Source organism: Bombina bombina, chromosome 6 (genome assembly GCF_027579735.1).
Source record: "Bombina bombina isolate aBomBom1 chromosome 6, aBomBom1.pri, whole genome shotgun sequence".
Taxonomy (NCBI): domain Eukaryota; kingdom Metazoa; phylum Chordata; class Amphibia; order Anura; family Bombinatoridae; genus Bombina; species Bombina bombina.
Window position 1 is genome coordinate 1106238671 of NC_069504.1, and position 25439 is coordinate 1106264109.

The window sequence follows — 25439 nt, forward strand, 5'->3', positions numbered from 1 at the left end:
TACTTTCTCTTTAAGGACCTTCCTATAGCGATTCTTTTCCCCCTCCTCTTCCTTCTTGGAACAATTTTCTAGTACAGCAATGACCCCAGTTGACAAGAAGAAATAAAAAAAAAAAAAGGAAAACAACATTTCAGTTTCTAAATCCACTCTGTGGCAAATCCTACCCTAATCATCCAATAGAAAATAAACACGAACAGGCCAAACCTATCAACACAGGCAGCGATGATCTCCACCCCAACATCAGTGCTAACACCCCACTCAACTGACCTCAGTAACTCATTACCCCAACTCACAGAGCAACATTCACATCCAAAAACAATCAACATTCGCTGGCACTCATGCCCCTGCTTAAGAAGCTGATACCAATGCCGAGAAGCTCTCAGTACAATCCACTAAATCCAGCTGGTAACTCAATTGACATCTGTCCACTATGATCCTAGCCTGCCCTATGTTCACCAACCATATTAAAATATCAGAGGAGGTTACATAGAGGTATTATATGCCCCTCTAAACAAGGGAGATGTGGGTAATGCGAGTGGGCTCAAAATTTGCTGTTTCAACAAAAAATCTGTCACCCCAGACACAAGCCTTTTGTGCCAACCCATATAAACATGTGCAATTGGCCTTCTGCCTTAACCCTTGAATGTCATATTCATATTAAACATTATCATTCAAGCAGCTAGAAATGTTGCCATTTTTATAAACACACATACACTGCAAGTACACTCTGAAATTTATGATTTTATAAGATTTTATGTCTGATCTTATGTATTTATATAACAGATTTTATATAAAGCAAATTGTATGTCACTTTGAGAACCACCTTATTGTTAGCCAGAAAATCAACCTTTTTTTAAAAGCAGATTTTGTATCTATCTATATTCCTATGTGGTTACATCCAAACTCATTATTTATTTACATCTCCTATAGCTACCCAACCTTATTTACAGCGAAGCCTTCATTATCTTCTGCAGCGGATCAAACGCATCTCTAATTTAACAGAGTCTAAACTATCCACTGTTACAAAAAACTGTAATATAAATCTGTCACATTTAATGAATACATTACATCTATTTTTTATTCTATGTAATTATCATATAGTAATTTTATTAATTTACATTTTTCTTTATTTGAATTTATGCATTTGTTATGAAACACATGTACGGCTTGGAATTCAGACCTACATATTTTTAATAAGAAAAAGTAAAATTCATATATTTTCTTTAGAATACCGCATTTTGTTCTTAATAAACAGCTTTATACTAGTGGTTAAAAATTATGAAAAACTTAATTTACTTTTAAAAGTGATAATAAATTCTAAACATTCTATTACACATATAAAAGAGCTCTATTTAAACACTACAACGATATTGTTTGACTGATAATGTTTAAATTAAAGCTGTTTATTTTTTTATTATTTTTAATCTCTTTTTTTTTATTAATTTATAAAGAAGCAAAAAACAAAATCAAAAAACAACATCACTTGGGTCAAACTGACCCTGCAATACATACAGTGTACATCCAGACAGCAAGAATTATTACAATTATGCTTATAACACTATAGCTTTTCTAAATCTGCATATACAATGGTATACTAACCTGTAGGTCTTAAAAAAATAAATATTTTTTTTTAAAATAAAAAAAAAAGAAAGGGGGGAGGAAAAAAAAGGGGGAGCAGATATATACCCTCTGAATGGTCCGCTGGTATCTCCGATCTCTGCACTGTTGAGAACCTGACAGCTATATTACTAATGTATTTCTCTATGGTTCAAAATCCATGTCTGTGGGAAAAGGCCCAGTAAAGCCAATTCCGCAAAATGAATCTAAGAAAAAAATGGAAATAAAATCTGTTTTTTGTAGAGGATTTGGATAAGATGGTTGGAACCCATCTCACCAAGATTTTTTTTATTCTTTTCTCGGTCGCTAAATGCAAATGGAATGATTCTTAAACAATTTGTGCTTGAATTCCTTTCGATATTTGGGCAAAGCTTGGAGGACGCTTAGCGTTCCAATTTTTAACTATATAATATCTAACAATATCTATCAATATAATAGTATTTAATATATTCCTCTGAAAAATAAAAGAAGAGCTATGGACTAGAAATACAATATTTTCCAGTGACAAAACAATCATCATGTTGAGTATTTTATTAAACCAAAATTGAACTTTTCGCCAAAGTTGCTTTATTTTAGGGCAGAGCCAGAACATATGGGCTAGGTCTGCTTTATCATTTGAACAACAAGGACACACAGAAGGATTTGTTGAAAAAAATTAAGATATTTTCAAAGGAGATAAATAAAAGTAATTAATGAGTTTCATGTGAGATTCCTTCCAACTCACGGAAATTTGACATTTGGCTATAGTGGTGAAGCTTTGTTTGATTTTATCAGAGTTATTGTAGGTATAATGGGTATCCAAAAATTACACAATTTATCCAAAAATAGTAAGCTTTGTTTCGTAAGCATAATATCATACAATAAAGAAATCGAGGCCTTGCTGGATATAAATTTCTGGATACAGATCTTAACATCGGACCACACACCCTCTGAAGAGAGATACCATCTTTGAGAAAAAATATAATGTCGTAATTGAAAATAAGCAAAACGATATGTTCGAGGAAGATCGTAATGTTGAAAGATAAGCTCAGAGGGAAGTATCTGATAATTATCATCCATTAATTGTCTAATATCTTTAAGGCCTTTCTCCACCCAAAGTTTAAAAACCTTTTAATTTATGCCTGGAGTGAATTGTGGGTTACCCATTATGGGGAGAAATTCTAAAAGGGTATAATCAATCTTCAGCAAAGAGAAAAACTTATGCCAGACCAAAATTATATTCTTTATTGAAGGAAGAGCTACAACATTCAAAGGTAATCTATGCGAGGAACAATGTAATATAGCCTTAAGAGACCATGGAGCTATAAAGTATGATTCCATATCAATAGAAGAGATTATATTAGTCTCAGCAATCCAGTCTATAGCGATTTTAAGCATAGCAGCCCAGTTATAAAATCTAAGATTGGGAAGAGCCAGACCCGCGGACATACATTTTTGCGAGAGTCTATTAAGAGATATGCAAGCTTTTTTACCCTTTCATATAAATTTAGAAAACCAGGAAGCGAGTTTACATAAGTCTTTATTCAATATAAAAAGGGGTACATTTTAAGAGGATACAAAATACACGGAACAATAATAGTTTTGATTAAATTAACCCAAGCCATAATGGAAACTGGGAAAGCTGTCCATAACTCTAGATCTTCTTTAATCTTTTGAAAAAGTACTGTAAAATGTAATTTATACCAATGCTTAGGATCTCTGTGTATTTCTAAACCTAGATACTTAATAGCATTCACTACTCTAAATGGAAAATTAGGGAAATTTATGCTATGTTTTCCAATCCACATAAATTCACTTTTTCCAAATTGATTCTATAACTGGAAAACAAGCTAAATTCATCAAGACAATGCACTGTGGCTGGTATACATTGTGGCATATTTTCCAAAAATACTAATAAATCATCCGCATACAATAATATTTTCAAACTTTGAGTGCCAACAGTAATCCCTGTTAACATATCTCGTAATCGAACAGCTAAAGGTTCTATGGCTATGTTAAAAAGAAGAGGTGACAGAGGACACCCCTGTCTTGTACTTCTCCACAACGTTATTTTAGGAGATAACATACCGTTAATAAGAAGAAAAGATATTGGATTTTGGTAAAGTTTGTTTATGAATCAAACAAAATTGTTCTTAAAGCCAAAATTAGCTAGAGCTTTACAAAGATGCCCCCTATGAGATAGGGATCAGTTCTTCAGCTAAGCTCTTATAATATTCTGCTGGAAGAGTCTGGACCCGCAGCTTTATTTAATTTTGAATTATCTATAGCTTTACCAATCTCCTCCTTCGTAATCGGTGCATTAAGAGCATCTAAATCCTCTTTCTGTACCTTAGGTAATATGGTCTGTGACCTAAAAAACATCTTGATTATGGCTATTTATATCCCCCTCAGCATATAGTTGTTGGTAATAGTTAAAAAAAAGTATTACTAATTCCTTCTGTATCGGTAAACCGATTAATGCCATATTTAATAGCAGAGATGAAATTTTTCTTCTTATTTTTGACAACAAGTCTAGCAAGATTCTTCGCTGAGCAACCATGGAAATGCCTAAAGTGGAGATTCAATTTTGCTTAGTTTTCTTGTGCTTTCCAGATTAAAAATATATCCCTCTCTTTTCTCATCTCTAGATATTTATTCCAATTTATAACGGATTGATCTATATAAAACATTTTATAGGCATTTCCAACTTGATTAGCTAGTTGACGTTCATAGGCCCTATTCTTTTTGTTTCAAATATTTAGATACGCCAAATTTCCCCCCCTTAAAACAGCTTTAGAAGCCTCCCAAAAATTTTCTATTTTATTGAAATAAGAAATATTGTGAGAACAATAATCTTTCCATTTTTTCTGTAACCATAGAACAAATCTTGGATTATTGTATAGATAGCGGGGGTAAAATAGCGTTGATTTTTTTACCTTGAGTTCTACTAGAAAGATGAACAACTAAAGAAATAATTGCATGGTCCAATATCAAGATCTCACCTATTTCCGCCTCAACTTGGTGAATGGATAAAGGCTCAGATATTAAAAACAAATCAATCCGCAAAAAGGTTCTGTGAGCTTTTGATTCACAAGAAAAAAGCTGTGCATCTGGATTTAAAATTCACCAAATATCAACTAGCTTTAGTTTATAGCAAAATTTCATAATATATTTGGCGCCTTTATTGTATTCTAAAATATTTTTTTTGGATAATCTATCCTATTCTGGCCAAAGAGTCACCACCCAAGACCTAATTCTCATTAATAAAAGGGAATACTTTAATTTTAATCTCCTCACAAAATTCCAAAGAGAATTTATTTGGCCCATAGATATTGCAAAAAGTTAATTTAATATTATTTATAAGCATTTGTGCTATAAAAAAATCTAGAACCAGGATCTAACTCAACATGTAGAATATTGTAATAAAGTCATTTATTGATTAAAATAGCTACTCCACATTTTCTATTGGCAGATGAAGTAGTGATCACCTCTCCTACTCTTTTTATCTTGAGTTTAGCGGCCTCTAAAGTGTTAAGATGCGTCTCCTGAAGTAAAACAATATCAGGATTGAGTTTTGCAAGAGATTTAATAATCAATTTACGCTTCAGATAGCTGCCAGCACCTAAGATGGCAGAACATTGGGAGGGTTAGAGAGCTGTATGGGAGGGATCAGGGAGGTGGGAGACTAAGGAGGGGTTCCTACACTGCAGAAAATAAAATAAATAAATTTAAAAAAGCCCTAAAACTTCATATTGGCAGGCTGTCTGCTAGTGCCTAAAATGGTGGTGAGGAATATGGAGTTGTGTGGGGGGAGAGAGAGCTGTTTAAGAGGAATTAGGGAGGTGGGAGGGTAACACCTACATTACAATAGTATTACCCTAACCAGCTAAATTAACGCCTTCACCGCTGGGAATTTCAGAAGTGTGGTGTGCAGCTGCAATTAGCGGACTTCTTATTATCAAAAAGCAATGGTAAAGCCATGCATGTCTGCTATTTCTGAACAGAAAGGATCCCAGATAAGCTTTTACAACCATTTGTCTTATGACTGCACAAGTGGTCAGTAAATACTTTCAGCGAGAAACCCAAAGTTTGTGAAAAAGTTAAAAAAAAAATGTAAATTATCGCATTTGGTTGTGAAATAGTGGCATGAAATTTACCAAAATGGGCCTAGATCAATTCCTTGGGTTTCTAATATCTATCTATCTATCTATCTATCTATCTATATATATATACACATACACACAGTCACACACATTCATATTTATGTAATATGAACCAAATTAAAAACATTATTACATTCCCTTTCATCTAACATAATATAGTATATACTATAAGACATTATCCAAATGCCACTATACTCAGTCTAACAGTGCCTGATCATTCAATTCTTACTTATTTACTTATCAAGTGTATATGCATAGATTTCTAAGTAATACAAGCTAAATTTATTTGACACATTGGATCACTCTAGTTGGATATGTGACTTTTCCCATGCTTTTTTTAGGCTCTTTGAATTATTATTACGATTTAGGGGGCAGCAAACGCCACAATTATGAGCAAGGATTGCGGCTATAATGCAGATAATACACAGGCGTAAGTAAGAATAGAACGATCAGACATGGATAGACTGAATTTAGTGGCAGTTGGATAATGTCTAATGGTATACACTATATTATGTTAGATAGAAGGGGCTGTAATAGTGATGTTTTTAATTTGGTTCATATTGATAGGAGGAGTAATGCGGACAACTGGTGTTTGCACACGGTTTGTTTTTTGCACATGCTGGACTTTCATTGGCACAATGTAGGGGGAATGTTCATGTTAACATGAAAATTAATGTGGTTTTTGCTTCATTTGGGTTTGTCTGATAAATAGGCAAGTAGGGATCCCAAAACTTTACACAATAAAGTTTAGATATATACTGCTGCCTTGAGTCCAGTTAGTGCTTAGAGAGGGACTGTTTATATCGTTATAGCAACCTGGTAGTTGATTTCCATGAGGTGAAATTGCACATGTGTATGGTATTTTGATATTATATATATATATATATATATATATATATATATATATATATATATATATATATATATACAGGGAGTGCAGAAATATTAGGCAAGTTGTATTTTTGAGGATTAATTTTATTATTGAACAACAACCATGTTCTCAATGAACCCAAAAAACTCATTAATATCAAAGCTGAATAGTTTTGGAAGTAGTTTTTAGTTTGTTTTTAGTTATAGCTATTTTAGGGGGATATCTGTGTGTGCAGGTGACTATTACTGTGCATAATTATTAGGCAACTTAACAAAAAACAAATATATACCCATTTCAATTATTTATTTTGACCAGTGAAACCAATATAACATCTCAACATTCACAAATATACATTTCTGACATTCAAAAACAAAACAAAAACAAATCAGTGACCAATATAGCCACCTTTCTTTGCAAGGACACTCAAAAGCCTGCCATCCATGGATTCTGTCAGTGTTTTGATCTGTTCACCATCAACATTGCATGCAGCAGCAACCACAGCCTCCCAGACACTGTTCAGAGAGGTGTACTGTTATCCCTCCTTGTAAATCTCACATTTGATGATGGACCACAGGTTCTCAATGGGGTTCAGATCAGGTGAACAAGGAGGCCATGTCATTAGATTTTCTTCTTTTATATCCTTTCTTGCCAGCCACGCTGTGGAGTACTTGGACGCGTGTGATGGAGCATTGTCCTGCATGAAAATCATGTTTTTCTTGAAGGATGCATACTTCTTCCTGTACCACTGCTTGAAGAAGGTGTCTTCCAGAAACTGGCAGTAGGACTGGGAGTTGAGCTTGACTCCATCCTCAACCCGAAAAGGCCCCACAAGCTCATCTTTGATGATACCAGCCCAAACCAGTACTCCACCTCCACCTTGCTGGCGTCTGAGTCGGACTGGAGCTCTCTGCCCTTTACCAATCCAGCCACGGGCCCATCCATCTGGCCCATCAAGACTCACTCTCATTTCATCAGTCCATAAAACCTTAGAAAAATCAGTCTTGAGATATTTCTTGGCCCAGTCTTGACGTTTCAGCTTGTGTGTCTTGTTCAGTGGTGGTCGTCTTTCAGCCTTTCTTACCTTGGCCATGTCTCTGAGTATTGCACACCTTGTGCTTTTGGGCACTCCAGTGATGTTGCAGCTCTGAAATATGGCCAAACTGGTGGCAAGTGGCATCTTGGCAGCTGCACGCTTGACTTTTCTCAGTTCATGGGCAGTTATTTTGCGCCTTGGTTTTTCCACACGCTTCTTGCGACCCTGTTGACTATTTTGAATGAAACTCTTGATTGTTCGATGATCACGCTTCAGAAGCTTTGCAATTTTAAGAGTGCTGCATCCCTCTGCAAGATATCTCACTATTTTTTGACTTTTCTGAGCCTGTCAAGTCCTTCTTTTGACCCATTTTGCCAAAGGAAAGGAAGTTGCCTAATAATTATGCACACCTGATATAGGGTGTTGATGTCATTAGACCACACCCCTTCTCATTACAGAGATGCACATCACCTAATATGCTTAATTGGTAGTAGGCTTTCGAGCCTATACAGCTTGGAGTAAGACAACATGCATAAAGAGGATGATGTGGTCAAAATACTAATTTGCCTAATAATTCTGCACTCCCTGTATAAGATATTATACCAGCTGCATCAGGGGAATTAATATATAAGGACAGCTTGATACAAATTATACTAAACTAATTCTCCATTGAAACTAATTGTACTGAAACAAAAGTTCATGTTATAGACTTGTTTTCTTCTCGTGCATATACAACAAGAGAACCAGTGCTCAAATTTCAGCATCCGTAATAGGCATTAGATAGTAGAATGTTAGTCAGGCAAAATGAAACAGCTGACAGATTAAAAGCTGAAGCGTATAGTATTAGAAGTTAGTCAGCACTGTTATTAGCGTAGTACAGCACAGTTGCTAGCAGAGAATTAAAGGGACACTGTACCCAAAAATTTTCTTTCGTGATTCAGATTGAGCATGAAATTTTAAGCAACCTTCTAATTTACTCCTATTATCAAATTTTCTTCATTCTCTTGGTATCTTTATTTGAAATGCAAGAATGTAAGTTTAGATGCCGGCCCATTTTTGGTGAACAACTTGGGTTGTCCTTGCTGATTGGTGGATAAATTCATCCACCAATAAAAAATTGCTGTCCAGAGTACTGAAACCAAAAAAAAGCTTAGATGCCTTCTTTTTCAAATAATGATAGCAAGAGAAGGAAGAAAATTTGATAATAGGAGTAAATTAGAAAGTTGCTTAAAATTGCATGCTCAATCTGAATCACAAAAGAAAATTTTTGGGTACAGTGTCCCTTTATGTTTATATTGGTTCGCAGGTACACCCCCATACAAACAATTTGTTTCAACGGAGAATTAGTTTAGTATAATTTGTATCAAGGTGTCCAACGCTGTAACTAATTTGTGTTCTTTTTGGCACTAATAATTTTCTACTTACAGGTTGAACTTTCTGTGATAGAATAAAATGTATGCAAACCATTAATTGACTGTTGTGTTGTGCCTTCCATAGATCCCCCCCCCCCCCCCGAGTCATATATATATATAACTTTTTTATCAGAATAGTAGTTTCCATTTTACAGAAACCAATGTGTTTTAAAATGCCATTTTAAGATGTACCTCTTTAAAAATTAAAACCAATAAAGATTAGAAGAGAAAAAAAAACAGAATTTATGCTTACCTGATAAATTACTTTCTCCAATGGTGTGTCCGGTCCACGGCGTCATCCTTACTTGTGGGATATTCTCTTCCCCAACAGGAAATGGCAAAGAGTCCCAGCAAAGCTGGTCACATGATCCCTCCTAGGCTCCGCCCACCCCAGTCATTCGACCGACGGACAGGAGGAAATATATATAGGAGAAACCATATGATACCGTGGTGACTGTAGTTAGAGAAAATAATTCATCAGACCTGATTAAAAAACCAGGGCGGGCCGTGGACCGGACACACCGTTGGAGAAAGTAATTTATCAGGTAAGCATAAATTCTGTTTTCTCCAACATTGGTGTGTCCGGTCCACGGCGTCATCCTTACTTGTGGGAACCAATACCAAAGCTTTAGGACACGGATGAAGGGAGGGAGCAAATCAGGTCACCTAAATGGAAGGCACCACGGCTTGCAAAACCTTACTCCCAAAAATAGCCTCCGAAGAAGCAAAAGTATCAAATTTGTAAAATTTGGCAAAAGTATGCAGTGAAGACCAAGTCGCTGCCTTACATATCTGGTCAACAGAAGCCTCGTTCTTGAAGGCCCATGTGGAAGCCACAGCCCTAGTGGAGTGAGCTGTGATTCTTTCAGGAGGCTGCCGTCCGGCAGTCTCATAAGCCAATCGGATAATGCTTTTAAGCCAAAAGGAAAGAGAGGTAGAAGTCGCTTTTTGACCTCTCCTTTTACCAGAATAAACAACAAACAAGGAAGATGTTTGTCTGAAATCTTTAGTAGCCTCTAAATAGAATTTTAGAGCACGGACTACGTCCAAATTGTGTAACAAACGTTCCTTCTTTGAAACTGGATTCGGACACAAAGAAGGTACAACTATCTCCTGGTTAATATTTTTGTTGGAAACAACTTTCGGAAGAAAACCAGGCTTAGTACGCAAAACCACCTTATCTGTATGGAACACCAGATAGGGCGGAGAACACTGCAGAGCAGATAACTCTGAAACTCTTCTAGCAGAAGAAATTGCAACTAAAAACAAAACTTTCCAAGATAGTAACTTAATATCTATGGAATGTAAAGGTTCAAACGGAACCCCTTGAAGAACTGAAAGAACTAGATTTAGACTCCAGGGAGGAGTCAAAGGTCTGTAAACAGGCTTGATCCTAACCAGAGCCTGAACAAATGCTTGAACATCTGGCACGGCTGCCAGTCTTTTGTGAAGTAAAACAGATAAAGCAGAGATCTGTCCCTTTAGAGAACTTGCAGATAATCCTTTCTCCAAACCTTCTTGTAGAAAGGATAGAATCTTAGGAATTTTTATCTTGTTCCATGGGAATCCTTTAGATTCACACCAACAGATATATTTTTTCCATATTTTATGGTAAATTTTTCTAGTTACAGGCTTTCTAGCCTGAATCAGAGTATCTATTACAGAATCTGAAAACCCACGCTTTGATAAAATCAAGCGTTCAATCTCCAAGCCGTCAGTTGGAGGGAAACCAGATTCGGATGTTCGAATGGACCCTGAACAAGAAGGTCCTGTCTCAAAGGTAGCTTCCATGGTGGAGCCGATGACATATTCACCAGGTCTGCATACCAAGTCCTGCGTGGCCACGCAGGAGCTATCAAGATCACCGAGGCCCTCTCCTGATTGATCCTGGCTACCAGCCTGGGGATGAGAGGAAACGGTGGGAATACATAAGCTAGGTTGAAGGTCCAGGGTGCTACTAGTGCATCTACTAGAGTCGCCTTGGGATCCCTGGATCTGGACCTGTAGCAAGGAACCTTGAAGTTCTGACGAGACGCCATCAGATCCATGTCTGGAATGCCCCATAATTGAGTTATTTGGGCAAAGATTTCCGGATGGAGTTCCCACTCCCCCGGATGGAATGTCTGACGACTCAGAAAATCCGCTTCCCAATTTTCCACTCCTGGGATGTGGATCGCAGACAAGTGGCAGGAGTGATCCTCCGCCCATTGAATTATCTTGGTCACTTCTTTCATCGCTAGGGAACTCCTTGTTCCCCCCTGATGATTGATATATGCAACGGTCGTCATGTTGTCTGACTGAAACCTTATGAATTTGGCCTTTGCTAGTTGAGGCCAAGCTCTGAGAGCATTGAATATCGCTCTCAGATCCAGAATGTTTATCGGGAGAAGAGACTCTTCCCGAGACCATAGACCCTGAGCTTTCAGGGATTCCCAGACCGCGCCCCAGCCCACTAGGCTGGCGTCGGTCGTGACAATGACCCACTCTAGTCTGCGGAAGCTCATTCCCTGTGACAGATTGTCCAGGGTCAGCCACCAACGGAGTGAATCTCTGGTCTTTTGATCTACTTGAATCGTCGGAGACAAGTCTGTATAATCCCCATTCCACTGTCTGAGCATGCACAGTTGTAATGGTCTTAGATGAATTCGTGCAAAAGGAACTATGTCCATTGTTGCAACCATGAATCCTATTACTTCCATGCACTGCGCTATGGAAGGACGAGGAACAGAATGAAGTACTTGACAAGAGCTTAGAAGTTTTGATTTTCTGACCTCTGTCAGAAAAATCCTCATTTCTAAGGAATCTATTATTGTTCCCAAGAAGGGAACTCTTGTTGACGGGGACAGAGAACTTTTTTCTTTGTTCACCTTCCATCCGTGAGATCTGAGAAAGGCTAGGACGATGTCCGTATGAGCCTTTGCTTTTGACAGGGACGACGCTTGAATCAGGATGTCGTCCAAGTAAGGTACTACTGCAATGCCCCTTGGTCTTAGAACCGCTAGAAGGGACCCTAGTACCTTTGTGAAAATCCTTGGAGCAGTGGCTAATCCGAATGGAAGTGCCACAAACTGGTAATGCTTGTCCAGAAAAGCAAACCTTAGGAACTGATGATGTTCCTTGTGGATAGGAATATGTAGGTACGCATCCTTTAAATCCACGGTAGTCATAAATTGATTTTCCTGGATAGTAGGTAGGATCGTTCGAATAGTTTCCATTTTGAACGATTGTACCCTGAGAAATTTGTTTAGGATCTTTAGATCCAAAATTGGTCTGAATGTTCCCTCTTTTTTGGGAACTATGAACAGATTGGAATAAAATCCCATTCCTTGTTCTCTTATTGGAACTGGATGTATCACTCCCATCTTTAACAGGTCTTCTACACAATGTAAGAATGCCTGTCTCTTTATTTGGTTTGAAGATAATTGAGACCTGTGGAACCTCCCCCTTGGGGGTAGTTCCTCCAAAAACAACTGCGCAGTAATGGCGCGAAAATGAGGCTGAGTCTATAACTAGAAAGGCCCCCAGACTAAAAAAGGTGTCCAACACAGTGTCTGCCGTTTTTTAAACGTTCCCCAAGATTATAATGCCAATTATAAGCTACAATCTGCATAATATGCCCCAATAAAGCAATCGTTTTAGCCCATAAAAATGTCTACCAGTTTTTAAGCCCTTTTTTTAAGCCCTTTATTCTTTTATATTTGACTAAGAAAATGGCTTACCGGTCCCCATGAGGGGAAATGACAGCCTTCCAGCATTACATGGTCTTGTTTGAAATATGGCTAGTCATACCTTAAGCAGAAAGGTCTGCTAACTGTTTCCCCCAACTGAAGTTACTTCATCTCAACAGTCCTGTGTGGAAACAGCAACCGATTTTAGTTACTGTCTGCTAAAATCATCTTCCTCTTACAAACAGAAATCTTCATCCTTTTCTGTTTCAGAGTAAATAGTACATACCAGCACTATTTTAAAATAACAAACACTTGATAGAAGAATAAAAACTACATTTAAACACCAAAAAACTCTTAACCATCTCCGTGGAGATGTTGCCTGTGCAACGGCAAAGAGAATGACTGGGGTGGGCGGAGCCTAGGAGGGATCATGTGACCAGCTTTGCTGGGATTCTTTGCCATTTCCTGTTGGGGAAGAGAATATCCCACAAGTAAGGATGACAGGTGCAGCATATGAGGAACAGAGTATAGGGAAGTGGAGCTTGGCAGAGGATTGTAAAGGGGATAGACTGCAGCTAGGGACCAGAGGAGTTGCAATAGTCAAGGTGGCAAATGATGAGAGAGTGGATTATAATCTTAGTTGTGTTTTCCAGAAGTTTGAGACAATGTGCTACATAAATAAAATAATCTTACTACTGCAGGCTCACGCCAAACTGCTGTGCAGGAAGAGGGGGCCGTGGTGGGGGTGATTTAGAGGTTGAAGATGTTTTCCCCTTTTGATTATTCCGCAGTTTTTCATCATGCCTAAAGACAAAGGGAATTGTTAGGAAAAAAGATATATATTTTAAAGCATCTCTTTCTTTCTTAATAATATTTTTGGTACATATAGAAAGAAATTATTAAATATTTGGATAACCCTTACTAACGTATACAATTTTAAACAACTTTGCAATTTCTTATGTTCGTTCTTTGTTTAAAGGGACAGTCTACTACAGAATTGTTAGTGTTTAAAAAGATTTATAATCCCTTTATTACCCATTCCCCTGTTTTTCATAACCAACACTGTTATATTAATACACTTTTTACCTCTGTGATTACCTTGTATCTCAGCCTCTGCAGACCGCCCCCTTATCTCAGTTCTTTTGACAGACTTGCATTTTAGCCAATCAGTGCACTCTCATAACTCCACAGGTGTGAGCATAATGTTATCTATATGGCACACATGAACTAATGCCCTCTAGCGGTAAAAACACTGTCAAATTTATTCAGATAAAAGGGCACCTTTAAGGGCTTAGACATTTGCATATAAGCCTACCTAGGTTTAGCTTTCAACTAAGAATACTAAGAGTACAAAGCTAATTTAATAATAAAAGTAAATTGGAAAGTTGTTTAAAATTACATGCCCTATCTGAATCATGAAAGTTTAATTTTGACTAGACTGTCCCTTTAAGAGCATACTTAGGGATATGCAAATGATGCTGTAAAATATACCAGAAATCAACATCTAAAATATTATATTAAATTTCTATATCTTGGATCATATTTCTGACAGTCGCTCTGAAAGAAATGACCACTCCACCAAAATGACCATATAAGTATAACCCCTTAACCATCCGATACTCCTGCTCCAAATTCTGTCCCTCCAAACTGGATAGGTAAGAAGAAGAGGTGGCAAAGCCTGGTGAGTATTATCTGTGACATGGAAGATAAAGAAGTTATTATATTTTTGTTGCTAATTTCAATTATCCTTGCTCTCTCTGACTAATATTTACCAGAGAGATGAGTACAAAGCAGTACCAGAAATAAAATAAATAGGATCTCGTAATGGTTTGGACTGTTTACTCTGAAGGAATCCACTCAACGGGAGCCATGCTTTTATTAAAGTTCCAGGGGAATAGCAAACAACCTATTTGGGTTTTTTTTATATCCTTGATTTGCTTGACTTAATAAAGGCAGAACATGTGCTATTCATCTCCTTGTCAGTACAAACATGTAGAATGTTATGATGATTGGTATAAAAATTACTTTGAGCCAGGAAGTGTCCAGATAACAACCATGTCTTTAAATCTATGTAAAGTTCTTCCACAGAATGGGCTTGGAGTTCAGACACATTTTGAACCAACATAATGGCTACCAGAATGATTGAGAAACTACGTACGAACATATTGCAAGCATCCATCAAGATATCTAAGTCCAGAGTAACATCTCATGTTGGGATGCTTGATAAGAGAATTCAGCAGGCATGGGGGCCCATCTATCAAGCTCCGTATGGAGCTTGAGGGCCCGTATTTCTGGCGAGCCTTCAGACTCGCCAGAAACAGCAGTTATGAAGCAGCGGTCTAAAGACCACTGCTCCATAACCTGTCCACCTGCTCTGAGGAGGCGGACAGACATCGACGCAATACGAATACGGTCGGGTCGATTGACACCCCCTGCTAGCGGCCTGCAGGGGGTGGCATTGCACCAGCAGTTCTCAAGAGCTGCTGGTGCAATGCTGAATGTGGACAGCGTATTGCTCTCCGCACTCAGCGAGGTCTTTCGGACATGATCCTCAATGTCAGATCATGTCCGTCAGGCCTTTCATAAATAGGACCCATGGTCTCAAGCTTCAGCATTTGAGGGTTTGGCTGTAAATAGGACCTTTATAAAGTAGGCCCATGGATAGATAGCTGCTGCAGTAATGGAAACCAAGGTTTGTGAGGTCTGTAAGGAAGGATTGCTATGGATGTTGCTTGTGCCAGTTGAATTCTGAGCAAAAGTTAATTGGACACTATTACACAAAATAAAACGTTCATAATTGAGAGAGAGCAGCAGTTTTAAGATACTTTCCCATTTACTTCCATTATAAAATTGTGAACAGTCTTTCCATATGCACACTTTCTGAGGCCCCAGCTCTTATTGAGCATGTGCACAAGTTCACTGTGTTTATGTATACTAGTCTGTGATTGGTGATGGCTGTCATATGATACAGGGGCTGACAAATGGGGAAAAAAATCATTTTTTCACAAGAAATTGACTGATTTTTTTAAACTTCAGAGTAAGTGTTATTGCATTGTCTTTGTATTATGCACGTGTTAAATGTGCAATTCTGCTGTATTTATTAAGATATTGCAAATAATACACACATTAGATGGAAATCCATGGTTGAGACATTCCATTCACTCCTAGGTATATGGGTGATGGATAATGGCTGAAAAAAATTAGAAATTTGGGAGTTGGAACTCGATGCCATAAAATGTAATAACTTGTTATCCCTACCTGCCGACTATGATTTTGAAAACGCTGGTGTTCATTTGCGATTGTGTTGGATAAACCTTGCTCGGGTCCAGATAGTCTGCATCACCATTTAGACCCGTTGGTAGACTGACTGCAGTGAGATCATGCACATAAAATTGCAGTGAAAAGCAAGTATCTGTGAGGTTTATTGATAGAAGAGACACATTAAGAGGGGTGAGACTGATAACATTTGGGAGAAAAGTCATCTTGAATTTGTGGGTAAGCAAACTGGTTAAAGTCCTGAAACCCAATATGGGCCTCCCTAAGTCATCTTTCATTTTTTCTCAGGAACAAGGGTAAGTAAAAAGCCATATACTTTGGAATGACTGGAAATGATTGGAAAGTTCTGTAGTAACTTTTCAATGAGCTGGAAGATGGCTGCAGTCTTTATCAGATCATCAGGGAGTGGTGATGTAATAAAGTATGGACTGAAAGTCATGGTTTAGAACTCAAAAAGATACTCAGGCATCACAAGTGGATTTTGAAAGTCTATCATTGTGATTTAGCTTGCTCGGTTTCACTAATTCATCCAGAACCTTAATCTCTGATCTGGGAATGAGTTTTACAGGCCTGGGAGTAAAAAGGATCCTTAGACCACTTTTGATTGTCTGTCTATGAGATAAGGAAGCAGATTTGCAAACAATGTAACAAAGCTATTCCAGATAACCTAACTCCTGCAAATGAAAAACCAAGATTGCTGACATTTGAACCGGAATATGGAAGATTGGGGATCCACACAGCCATGCTCAACTAGGGTTGCTGTGTTCCTTGTTCAGAGATGGTGTTTTGGTGCTGGACTGACCTTAATAGGTGGGATCAAACTGATATACTACAGGAAAGTTCTACTATGTGAAAAGCATTACTTGGCTAAAAAGAAGCTGCACTCAGGTGGTAAAGTTATTGAGCTAGTTGTTCGTTCCTGAGAGTGAGCTTCTCTATTTGTGTATTAGATCACCACAGCCTTCACAGCTTTAGGTTTAAGGTGCTCCCTAATGGTAGAAACTGACATCCAAAATAGGTTACTTTTTCATGGTCTAAAAGAAAGTGCACAACTGATTGGACTTCAGGCAAATCAGAAACAGTATGGGAAATACTGGAAGACCAACACTCTATAGCTTTTATCATCGAAAACACAGTAAGACAACATTTCACAAATATATATATATTTACCTCCATAAATGCACTATATTCTTTGTTTATTCAAGTAATGGATTTGGGTAACGGAAAAACAATAAAAAGTCTGTCAGTATATAAAGTTGTTATATGTGTCTTTAAAGGAACATAAAACCCAATTAATTTTTTTCTTTCATAATTTAGAAAGAGTATGCAATTTTAAACAACTTTCTAATTTACTTCAATTATCTAATTTGCTTAATTATCTTGATATCCTTTGCCGAAAAGCATATCTAGATAGACTCAGTAGTTACTGATTGGTGGCTGCACATAAATGCCTTGTGTGTTTGGCTCACCCATGTGCATTGATATTTATTCAACTAAAGATATCTAAATAATGAAGCAAATTAGATAATAGAAGTAAATTAGGATGTTGTTTAAAATTGTATTCTCTACCCGAAACCTGAAAGAAACATTTTGGGTTTAGTGTCCCTTTAAGTAACATTTCATTTAGAAAATCTAGAGCATGCAACATGTAGTATGTTTGCTGTAAATTTATTTTGCTTTTGTCTCTTTATATTGTAGAATTGACAAAACAAAAAAAAACAACAACTCACTGTAGCACATCCGGAGGGACAATCAAGCGATTAAACTTCAGATGCTCTCTGAGGTCGTCTAAGTAATTCATGTACAAAACCTTTTTGCCAAATTTGTGACTAAAAGAAAATGGGAAAAATATATTAATTAAGTTAATATTGTATGTCAGTTTTTTAATAAGCAGAATGAGAAAACGCGGAGAAATCAAAAAAATCTTTGTTTATCAAGACTATGCATTTGTGTCCTGAACAGATTGGGTTAATAAAGTTGTACAAATAATTTGGTATATTTAGTTAAAACTATAAAGTTTAGCTCTGTCCTAAATGAATATTAAATATTTTATGAACATACCCACATTTATTGTAAGAAACTGCTATATTATTATTATGCTACATCAAATACAACATGTGTATCATAAATCAATGTGTCTTTACCACAATCATTAAATGGATAATAAAGTCCAAAATAAACTTTCATTTAAACAACTTTCTAATTTACTTTTATCATCAAATTTGCTTTGTTCTCTTGGTATTCTTAGTTGAAAGCTAAACATAGGTAGGCTCATATGCTAATTTCTAAGCCCTTGAAGGCTGTCTCTTATCTGAATGCATTTGACAGTTTTTCATAACTAGAGGGGGTTAGTTAATGTGTTTCATATAAATAACATTGTGCTTACTCACGTGGAGTTATTTAAGAGTAAGCACTAATTGCCTGAAATGCAAATCTGTCAAAAGACCTGTGATAAGGAGGCAGTCTGCAGAAGCTTAGATATAAGGTAATCACAGAGGTAAAAAGTGTATTTCTATAACAGTGTTGGTTATGCAAAACTGGGAAATAGTAAATAAAGGGATAATCTATCTTTTTAAACAATAACATTTTTGGTGTTTACTATCCCCTTAAGGTGTGGTGACCGTGAAAGGTGGAGCTAATCACTGGCACAGAAGTAAATGTTACCCTTTTGCAGTCTTAAAGGGACATTAAACACTAAATAAATCATTGCTTGAATGATTAATTCAGATTAGCCTGAGAATAATTTGTACATGCAGTTTTAACAATTATATTAGCTGTTTAAATATTGAAAAAATAAAGATAAAGTTAATTTCCATAAAGCAGTGGGCGCCGCCATATTGTAACTAAGGTTACCTTTTTCTGCTGAGCCCAATTAGGAATGGTTATTAATGGATTACTAGAGTGTGCAACCAATGACTGTGTAGAATATAACTGTGTCTGCACTTCCATGTTTAACATGAATTAGAAAGTCCACAATATTCAGAATCAAATTACAGGAAAGAGAACAAAATAATAATAATTTAAGACACTACTGAGCTAACATTCCTGTTTGTTAACAAAGGATACCAAGAAAACAAAGAAAATGTAATAATAGAAGTAAATGGTAACGCAGATATTACTTTGTTTTCTCAAAATGAATATCTCTACAAAAATGAAAGAAAACAAACAGATACTACCAAAATACATCAGTATCATTCATTTTCTTTAAAATTACTTTAGGGGTTAAAATTACTAAGCCCAATTTTTTTCTTTTATGATTCAGATAGAGCAGAAGTTTTAAGCAACTTTCTAATTATTCCTATAATCATTTTTTCTTTGTTCTCTTGGTATCTTTATTTGAAAAGCAGGAATGAAATCTTAGGGACCGGGACATTTTTGGTTCAGAAGCCCCTGGATAGCGCTTGCTTATTGGTGGCTACATTTATTATCACTGTCATTTCTGTGTTTGTTTTGAAGACTAAAGACTGCAGATAGTTTGCAACGTATCTTTGTCAAACAGTTTGTTTCCTACAAATTGAGGACTATTACATAATTGAAACCCAATATCACAAACAAATAGATTCAAAACTGTGTTTCTTTTTATTGTTTTTCTTGTAATGAGGGTTTTTGGGAATGACACATTCATTTGTTACATACAGTTTTTATTTGCTAGTTTCCTTATGTTGGTTTTGAATGAATTTACTGGGATTGTAATTACAGTATAATCTGTTTTATTCAATTCATGCTACATCAAATTTTAATTATAAAAATATGTTTAAAATTAGCATTCATTTGTTAGGCTGACACTGAAGTCTGTAAGAATCAACAGATGTTACTTTTGAGTTGTTTTTTATTTCAAGGTTACATTCAATATGGTGAAATGCATTATTTGTAAACAAACATCGAACGATAGAACAAAAAGGTCAAGGACAATTTTAACCGCTACACTTGAAAGACAAAAATGTACCCATCCCTTGTTTGTATGTTTTTTATTCTTTGTATTTGAGACTTGGAGAGTTGTGTACAGCTTTGGAGTCTCAATACTTAGTGGACAGTGAGAAGCATTTGAGAGATGGAAAAAAGATTTACTTTGGTGGATGCATGGTCATTTTGATATGTACGAAGTGACACCCTAAAGAGACAAGGGAGAACATGAACCGTTCATCTGATTGGTTGTTCATCCTGTCCCTCACGAAGACACGGGCCAATCAGATAGGCTCAGATGGGCACTGTAATTCACCCATCTTCACTATTTATTTTTGCCTCTGCCTGGGGGGTTGGGGTCCCCCCGCTGATCTTCTGGCATCCACCCCAAGTGAACCTTGGGGATTGAGGCTTACAAGGGGGGCTTCGCCCCCTTTGAACCCCCCAGGCAGAGGCAAAATTAGATAGTGAAGTTGGAACGGACCAATCAGATCATACATAGGAGATAAGTGCTAATACATGGTCTGATTGCCCCGTGACAACCAATCAGATGAACGGTTCATATTCTCGCTTGCACCTTCTCTAAAGAGTGAGCATAGGTAGCTTAGGTAGTGAGAAGGACAGGAAGTGAATACAGGAAGTGAACATTTGAAGGGGCAGCGGGAGAGTTTGAATGTTGCAATAGTCAGTTCTGGTGATAGCAGTGAATTTGCTTTAAGTGTTCACCAAAGCAATGTATCTGGGACATAAATTAATTGTAGAGCTATGAATGACTGGGTAGTTGATGTTGTGGGGACATTTCTAGTGGAAAGACAGTTTTGTTTTGACCATTTGTACTGGGTATTTCTGAGAAATGTTTAATTTCCAAAATACATAAACCACTTAGAAAAAAGCTTGTTGTGCAGGCTAAAAGGAAAACATTCAAATTGGTTGTTTTTCATTGTAATTAAAAGGGATATCAAACAGTCTGTTTAATTGTTTTAATTAAAGAAAGCAGTAAACAGGGGCTTATACTCACTATAAATAATCGCAATGCATATAATTCATCACTTTAAATGGATTTAACCATAATGCATTGTCTTTTACTTCCTGTCACAGTTCTACAAGCTCAATAGAAAAATTAAATTAACGCTTTATTTAAAAAAATTGTAACAAAAAAACAATCTTAAAGGGACACTGAACAAAATTTTTTCTTTCGTGATTCAGATAGAGCATGCAATTTTAAGCAACTTTCTAATTTACTCCTATTATCTATTTTTCTTCGTTCTCTTGCTATCTTTATTTGAAAAAGAAGGCATCTAAGCTTTTTTTTTTTGGTTCACAACTCTGGATAGCACTTTTTTATTGGTGGATGAATTAATCCACCAATCAGCAAGGACAACTCAGGTTGTTCACCAAAAATGGGCCGGCATCTAAACTTATATTCTTGCATTTCAAATAAAGATACCAAGAGAATGAAGAAAATTTGATAATAGGAGTAAATTAGAAAGTTGCTTAAAATGTCAGGCTCTATCTGAATCGTGAAAGAAAAAAATTGGGTTCAGTGTCCCTTTAAATTGGGAAAGGGTAGTGGGAATATCACAACTACTCCCATTTTTTTCTTTCTAGATCCCAACACAAATGAAAAACATAGAGGCCTGGGTACTGTAGAGGGTAATATGGTTAATTTCATAAGTTATTTAAAACAATAGGGGCACAGCATACTGCACAATGATTCAAACACATGATGCGTTTCATCACAATCAATGTGACTTTGTCAGGGCACGTGTCGTGGGACGGAGGGTAGCGTGATCTGGGTGGAGTGTTCAACAAGGTATTAAAAGTAACCAATGTACAATACACTGTGTGCAGAATTATTAGGCAAATGAGTATTTTGACCACATCATCCTCTTTATGCATGTTGTCTTACTCCAAGCTGTATAGGCTCGAAAGCCTACTACCAATTAAGCATATTAGGTGATGTGAATCTCTGTAATGAGAAGGGGTGTGGTCTAATGACATCAACACCCTATATCAGGTGTGCATAATTATTAGGCAACTTCCTTTCCTTTGGCAAAATGGGTCGAAAGAAGGACTTAATAGGCTCAGAAAAGTCAAAAATAGTGAGATATCTTGCAGAGGGATGCAGCACTCTTAAAATTGCAGAGCTTCTGAAGCGTGATCATCGAACAATCAAGCATTTCATTCAAAATAGTCCAGCGTGCAGCTGCCAAGATGCCACTTGCCACCAGTTTGGCCATATTTCAGAGCTGCAACATCACTGGAGTGCCCAAAAGCACAAGGTGTGCAATACTCAGAGACATGGCCAAGGTAAGAAAGGCTGAAAGACGACCACCACTGAACAAGACACACAAGCTGAAACGTCAAGACTGGGCCAAGAAATATCTCAAGACTGATTTTTCTAAGGTTTTATGGACTGATGAAATGAGAGTGAGTCTTGATGGGCCAGATGGATGGGCCCGTGGCTGGATTGGTAAAGGGCAGAGAGCTCCAGTCCGACTCAGACGCCAGCAAGGTGGAGGTGGAGTACTGGTTTGGGCTGGTATCATCAAAGATGAGCTTGTGGGGCCTTTTCGGGTTGAGGATGGAGTCAAGCTCAACTCCCAGTCCTACTGCCAGTTTCTGGAAGACACCTTCTTCAAGCAGTGGTACAGGAAGAAGTATGCATCCTTCAAGAAAAAACATAATTTATGTAAGAACTTACCTGATAAATTCATTTCTTTCATATTAGCAAGAGTCCATGAGCTAGTGACGTATGGGATATACATTCCTACCAGGAGGGGCAAAGTTTCCCAAACCTTAAAATGCCTATAAATACACCCCTCACCACACCCACAATTCAGTTTAACGAATAGCCAAGAAGTGGGGTGATAAGAAAAAAGTGCGAAAGCATATAAAATAAGGAATTGGAATAATTGTGCTTTATACAAAAAAATCAAAACCACCACAAAAAAGGGCGGGCCTCATGGACTCTTGCTAATATGAAAGAAATGAATTTATCAGGTAAGTTCTTACATAAATTATGTTTTCTTTCATGTAATTAGCAAGAGTCCATGAGCTAGTGACGTATGGGATAATGATTACCCAAGATGTGGATCTTTCCACACAAGAGTCACTAGAGAGGGAGGGATAAAATAAAGACAGCCAATTCCTGCTGAAAATAATCCACACCCAGAATAAAATTTTAATGAAAAAACATAAGCAGAAGATTCAAACTGAAACCACTGCCTGAAGTACGTTTCTACCAAAAACTGCTTCAGAAGAGGAAAACACATCAAAATGGTAGAATTTAGTAAAAGTATGCAAAGAGGACCAAGTTGCTGTTTTGCAAATCTGATCAACCGAAGCATCATTCTTAAACGCCCAGGAAGTAGAAACTAACCTAGTAGAAGGAGCTGTAATCCTTTGAGGCGGAGTGTTACCCGACTCAACATAGGCATGATGAAATAAAGATTTCAACCAAGATGCCAAAGAAATGGCAGAAGCTTTCTGGTCTTTTCTAGAACCGGAAAAGATGACAAATAGACTAGAAGTCTTTCGGAAAGACTTAGTAGCTTCAACATAATATTACAAAGCTCTAACAGCATCCAAAGAATGCAATGATTTCTCCTTAGAATTCATAGGATTAGGACATAATGAAGGAACCACAATTTCTCTACTAATGTTGTTAGAATTCACAACCTTAGGTAAAAAATTCAAAAGAAGTTCGCAGCACCGCCTTATCCTGATGCAAAATCAGAAAAGGAGACTCACAAAAAAGAGTAGATAATTCAGAGACTCTTCTGGCAGAAGAGATGGCCAAAAGACACAAAACTTTCCAAGAAAGTAATATAACGACCAAAGAATGCATGGGTTCAAAAGGAGGAGCTTGAAGAGCCCCCAGAACCAAATTCAAACTCCAAGGAGGAGAAATTGACTTAATGACAAGTTTTATACGAACCAAAGGTTGTACAAAACAATGAATATCAGGAAGATTAGCAATCCTTCTGTGAAAAAGAACAGAAAGAGCAGAGATTTGTCTTTCAAGAAACTTGCGGACAAACCTTTATCTAAACCATCCTGAAGAAATATAAGTCTTCCAGACTCTATAATATATCTCTCTAGATACAGATTTACGAGCCTGTCACATAGTATCAATCACAGAGTCAGAGAAACCTCTTTGACCAAGAATCAAGCGTTCAAACTCCACACCTTAAAATTAAGGTTTTGAGATCCTGATGGAAAAAAGAACCTTGAGACAGAAAGACTGGTCTTAACGGAAGAGTCCACAGCTGGCAAGAGGCCATTCGGACAAGATCCGCATACCAAAACCTGTGAGGCCATGCTGGAGCTACCAGCAGGACAAACGAGCATTCCTTTAGAATATTGGAGAATACCCTTGGAAGAAGAACTAAAGGCGGAAAGATATAGGCAGGATGACACTTGTAAGGAAGAGATAATGCATCCACTGCCTCCGCCCGAGGATCCCGGGATCCGGACAGATACCAGGGAAGTTTCTTGTTTAGATGAGAAGCCATCAGATCTATTTCTGGGAGTTCCCACATTTGAACAATCTGAGGAAATACCTCTGGGTGAAGACCATTCGCCCAGGTGCAACGTTTGGCGACTGAGATAATCCGCTTTCCAATTGTCCATACCTGGGATAAGAACCGCAGAGATTAGACAGGAGCTGGATTCCGCCCAAACCAAAATTCGAGATACTTCTTTCATAGCCAGAGGACTGTGAGTCCCTCCTTGATGATTGATGTATGCCACAGTTGTGATATTGTCTATCTGAAAACAAATGAACAACTCTCTCTTCAGAAGAGGCCAAGACTGAAGAGCTCTGAAAATTGCACGGAGTTCCAAAATATTGATCGGAAATCTCACCTCCTGAGATTCCCAAACCCCTTGTGCCGTCAGATACCCCCACACAGCTCCCCAACCTGTAAGACTTGCATCTGTTGAGATTATAGTCCAGGTCGGAAGAACAAAGAAGCCCCCTGAACTAAACGATGGTGATCTGTCCACCATGTCAGAGAGTGTCGTATAATCGGTTTAAAGATATTAATTGAGATATCTTTGAGTAATCCCTGCACCATTGGTTCAGCATACAGAGCTGAAGAGGTCGCATGTGAAAACGAGCAAAGGAGATCGCATCTGATGCGGCAGTCCTAAGACCTAAAATTTCCATGCATAAGGCTACCAAAGGGAATGATTGTGACTGAAGGTTTTGACAAGCTGATATCAATGTTAAACTTCTCTTGTCTGACAAGGACAGAGTCATAGACACTGAATCTATCTAGAAACCTAAAAAGGTTACCCTTGTCTAAGGAATCAATGAACTGATTGGTAAATTGATCCTCCAACCATGAACTTGAAGAAACAACACAAGTCGATTCGTATGAGATTCTTCGAAAATGAGAAGACTGAGCAAGTACCCAGATATCGTCCAATAAGGAAATACCAAAACCCTGTTCTCTGATTACAGAAAGAAGGGCACCGAGAACCTTTGAAAAAAATTCTTGGAACTGAGGC

General features: G+C 37.4%; 1 protein-coding gene across 2 annotated transcripts in view; it reads right to left on the bottom strand.

The window, feature by feature from the left end:
• Nucleotides 1–25439, bottom strand: part of ARHGAP8 (Rho GTPase activating protein 8) — a 331799-nt gene that overhangs the window by 112318 nt on the left and 194042 nt on the right. For both annotated transcript variants that reach the window (XM_053719040.1, XM_053719041.1), the window contains 2 exons: nucleotides 17750–17848; nucleotides 13437–13547 (listed from right to left, as the gene is read on the bottom strand). In XM_053719040.1, the coding sequence (XP_053575015.1) occupies nucleotides 13437–13547; nucleotides 17750–17848 (210 nt within the window). The remainder of the gene's footprint in view (nucleotides 1–13436; nucleotides 13548–17749; nucleotides 17849–25439) is intronic.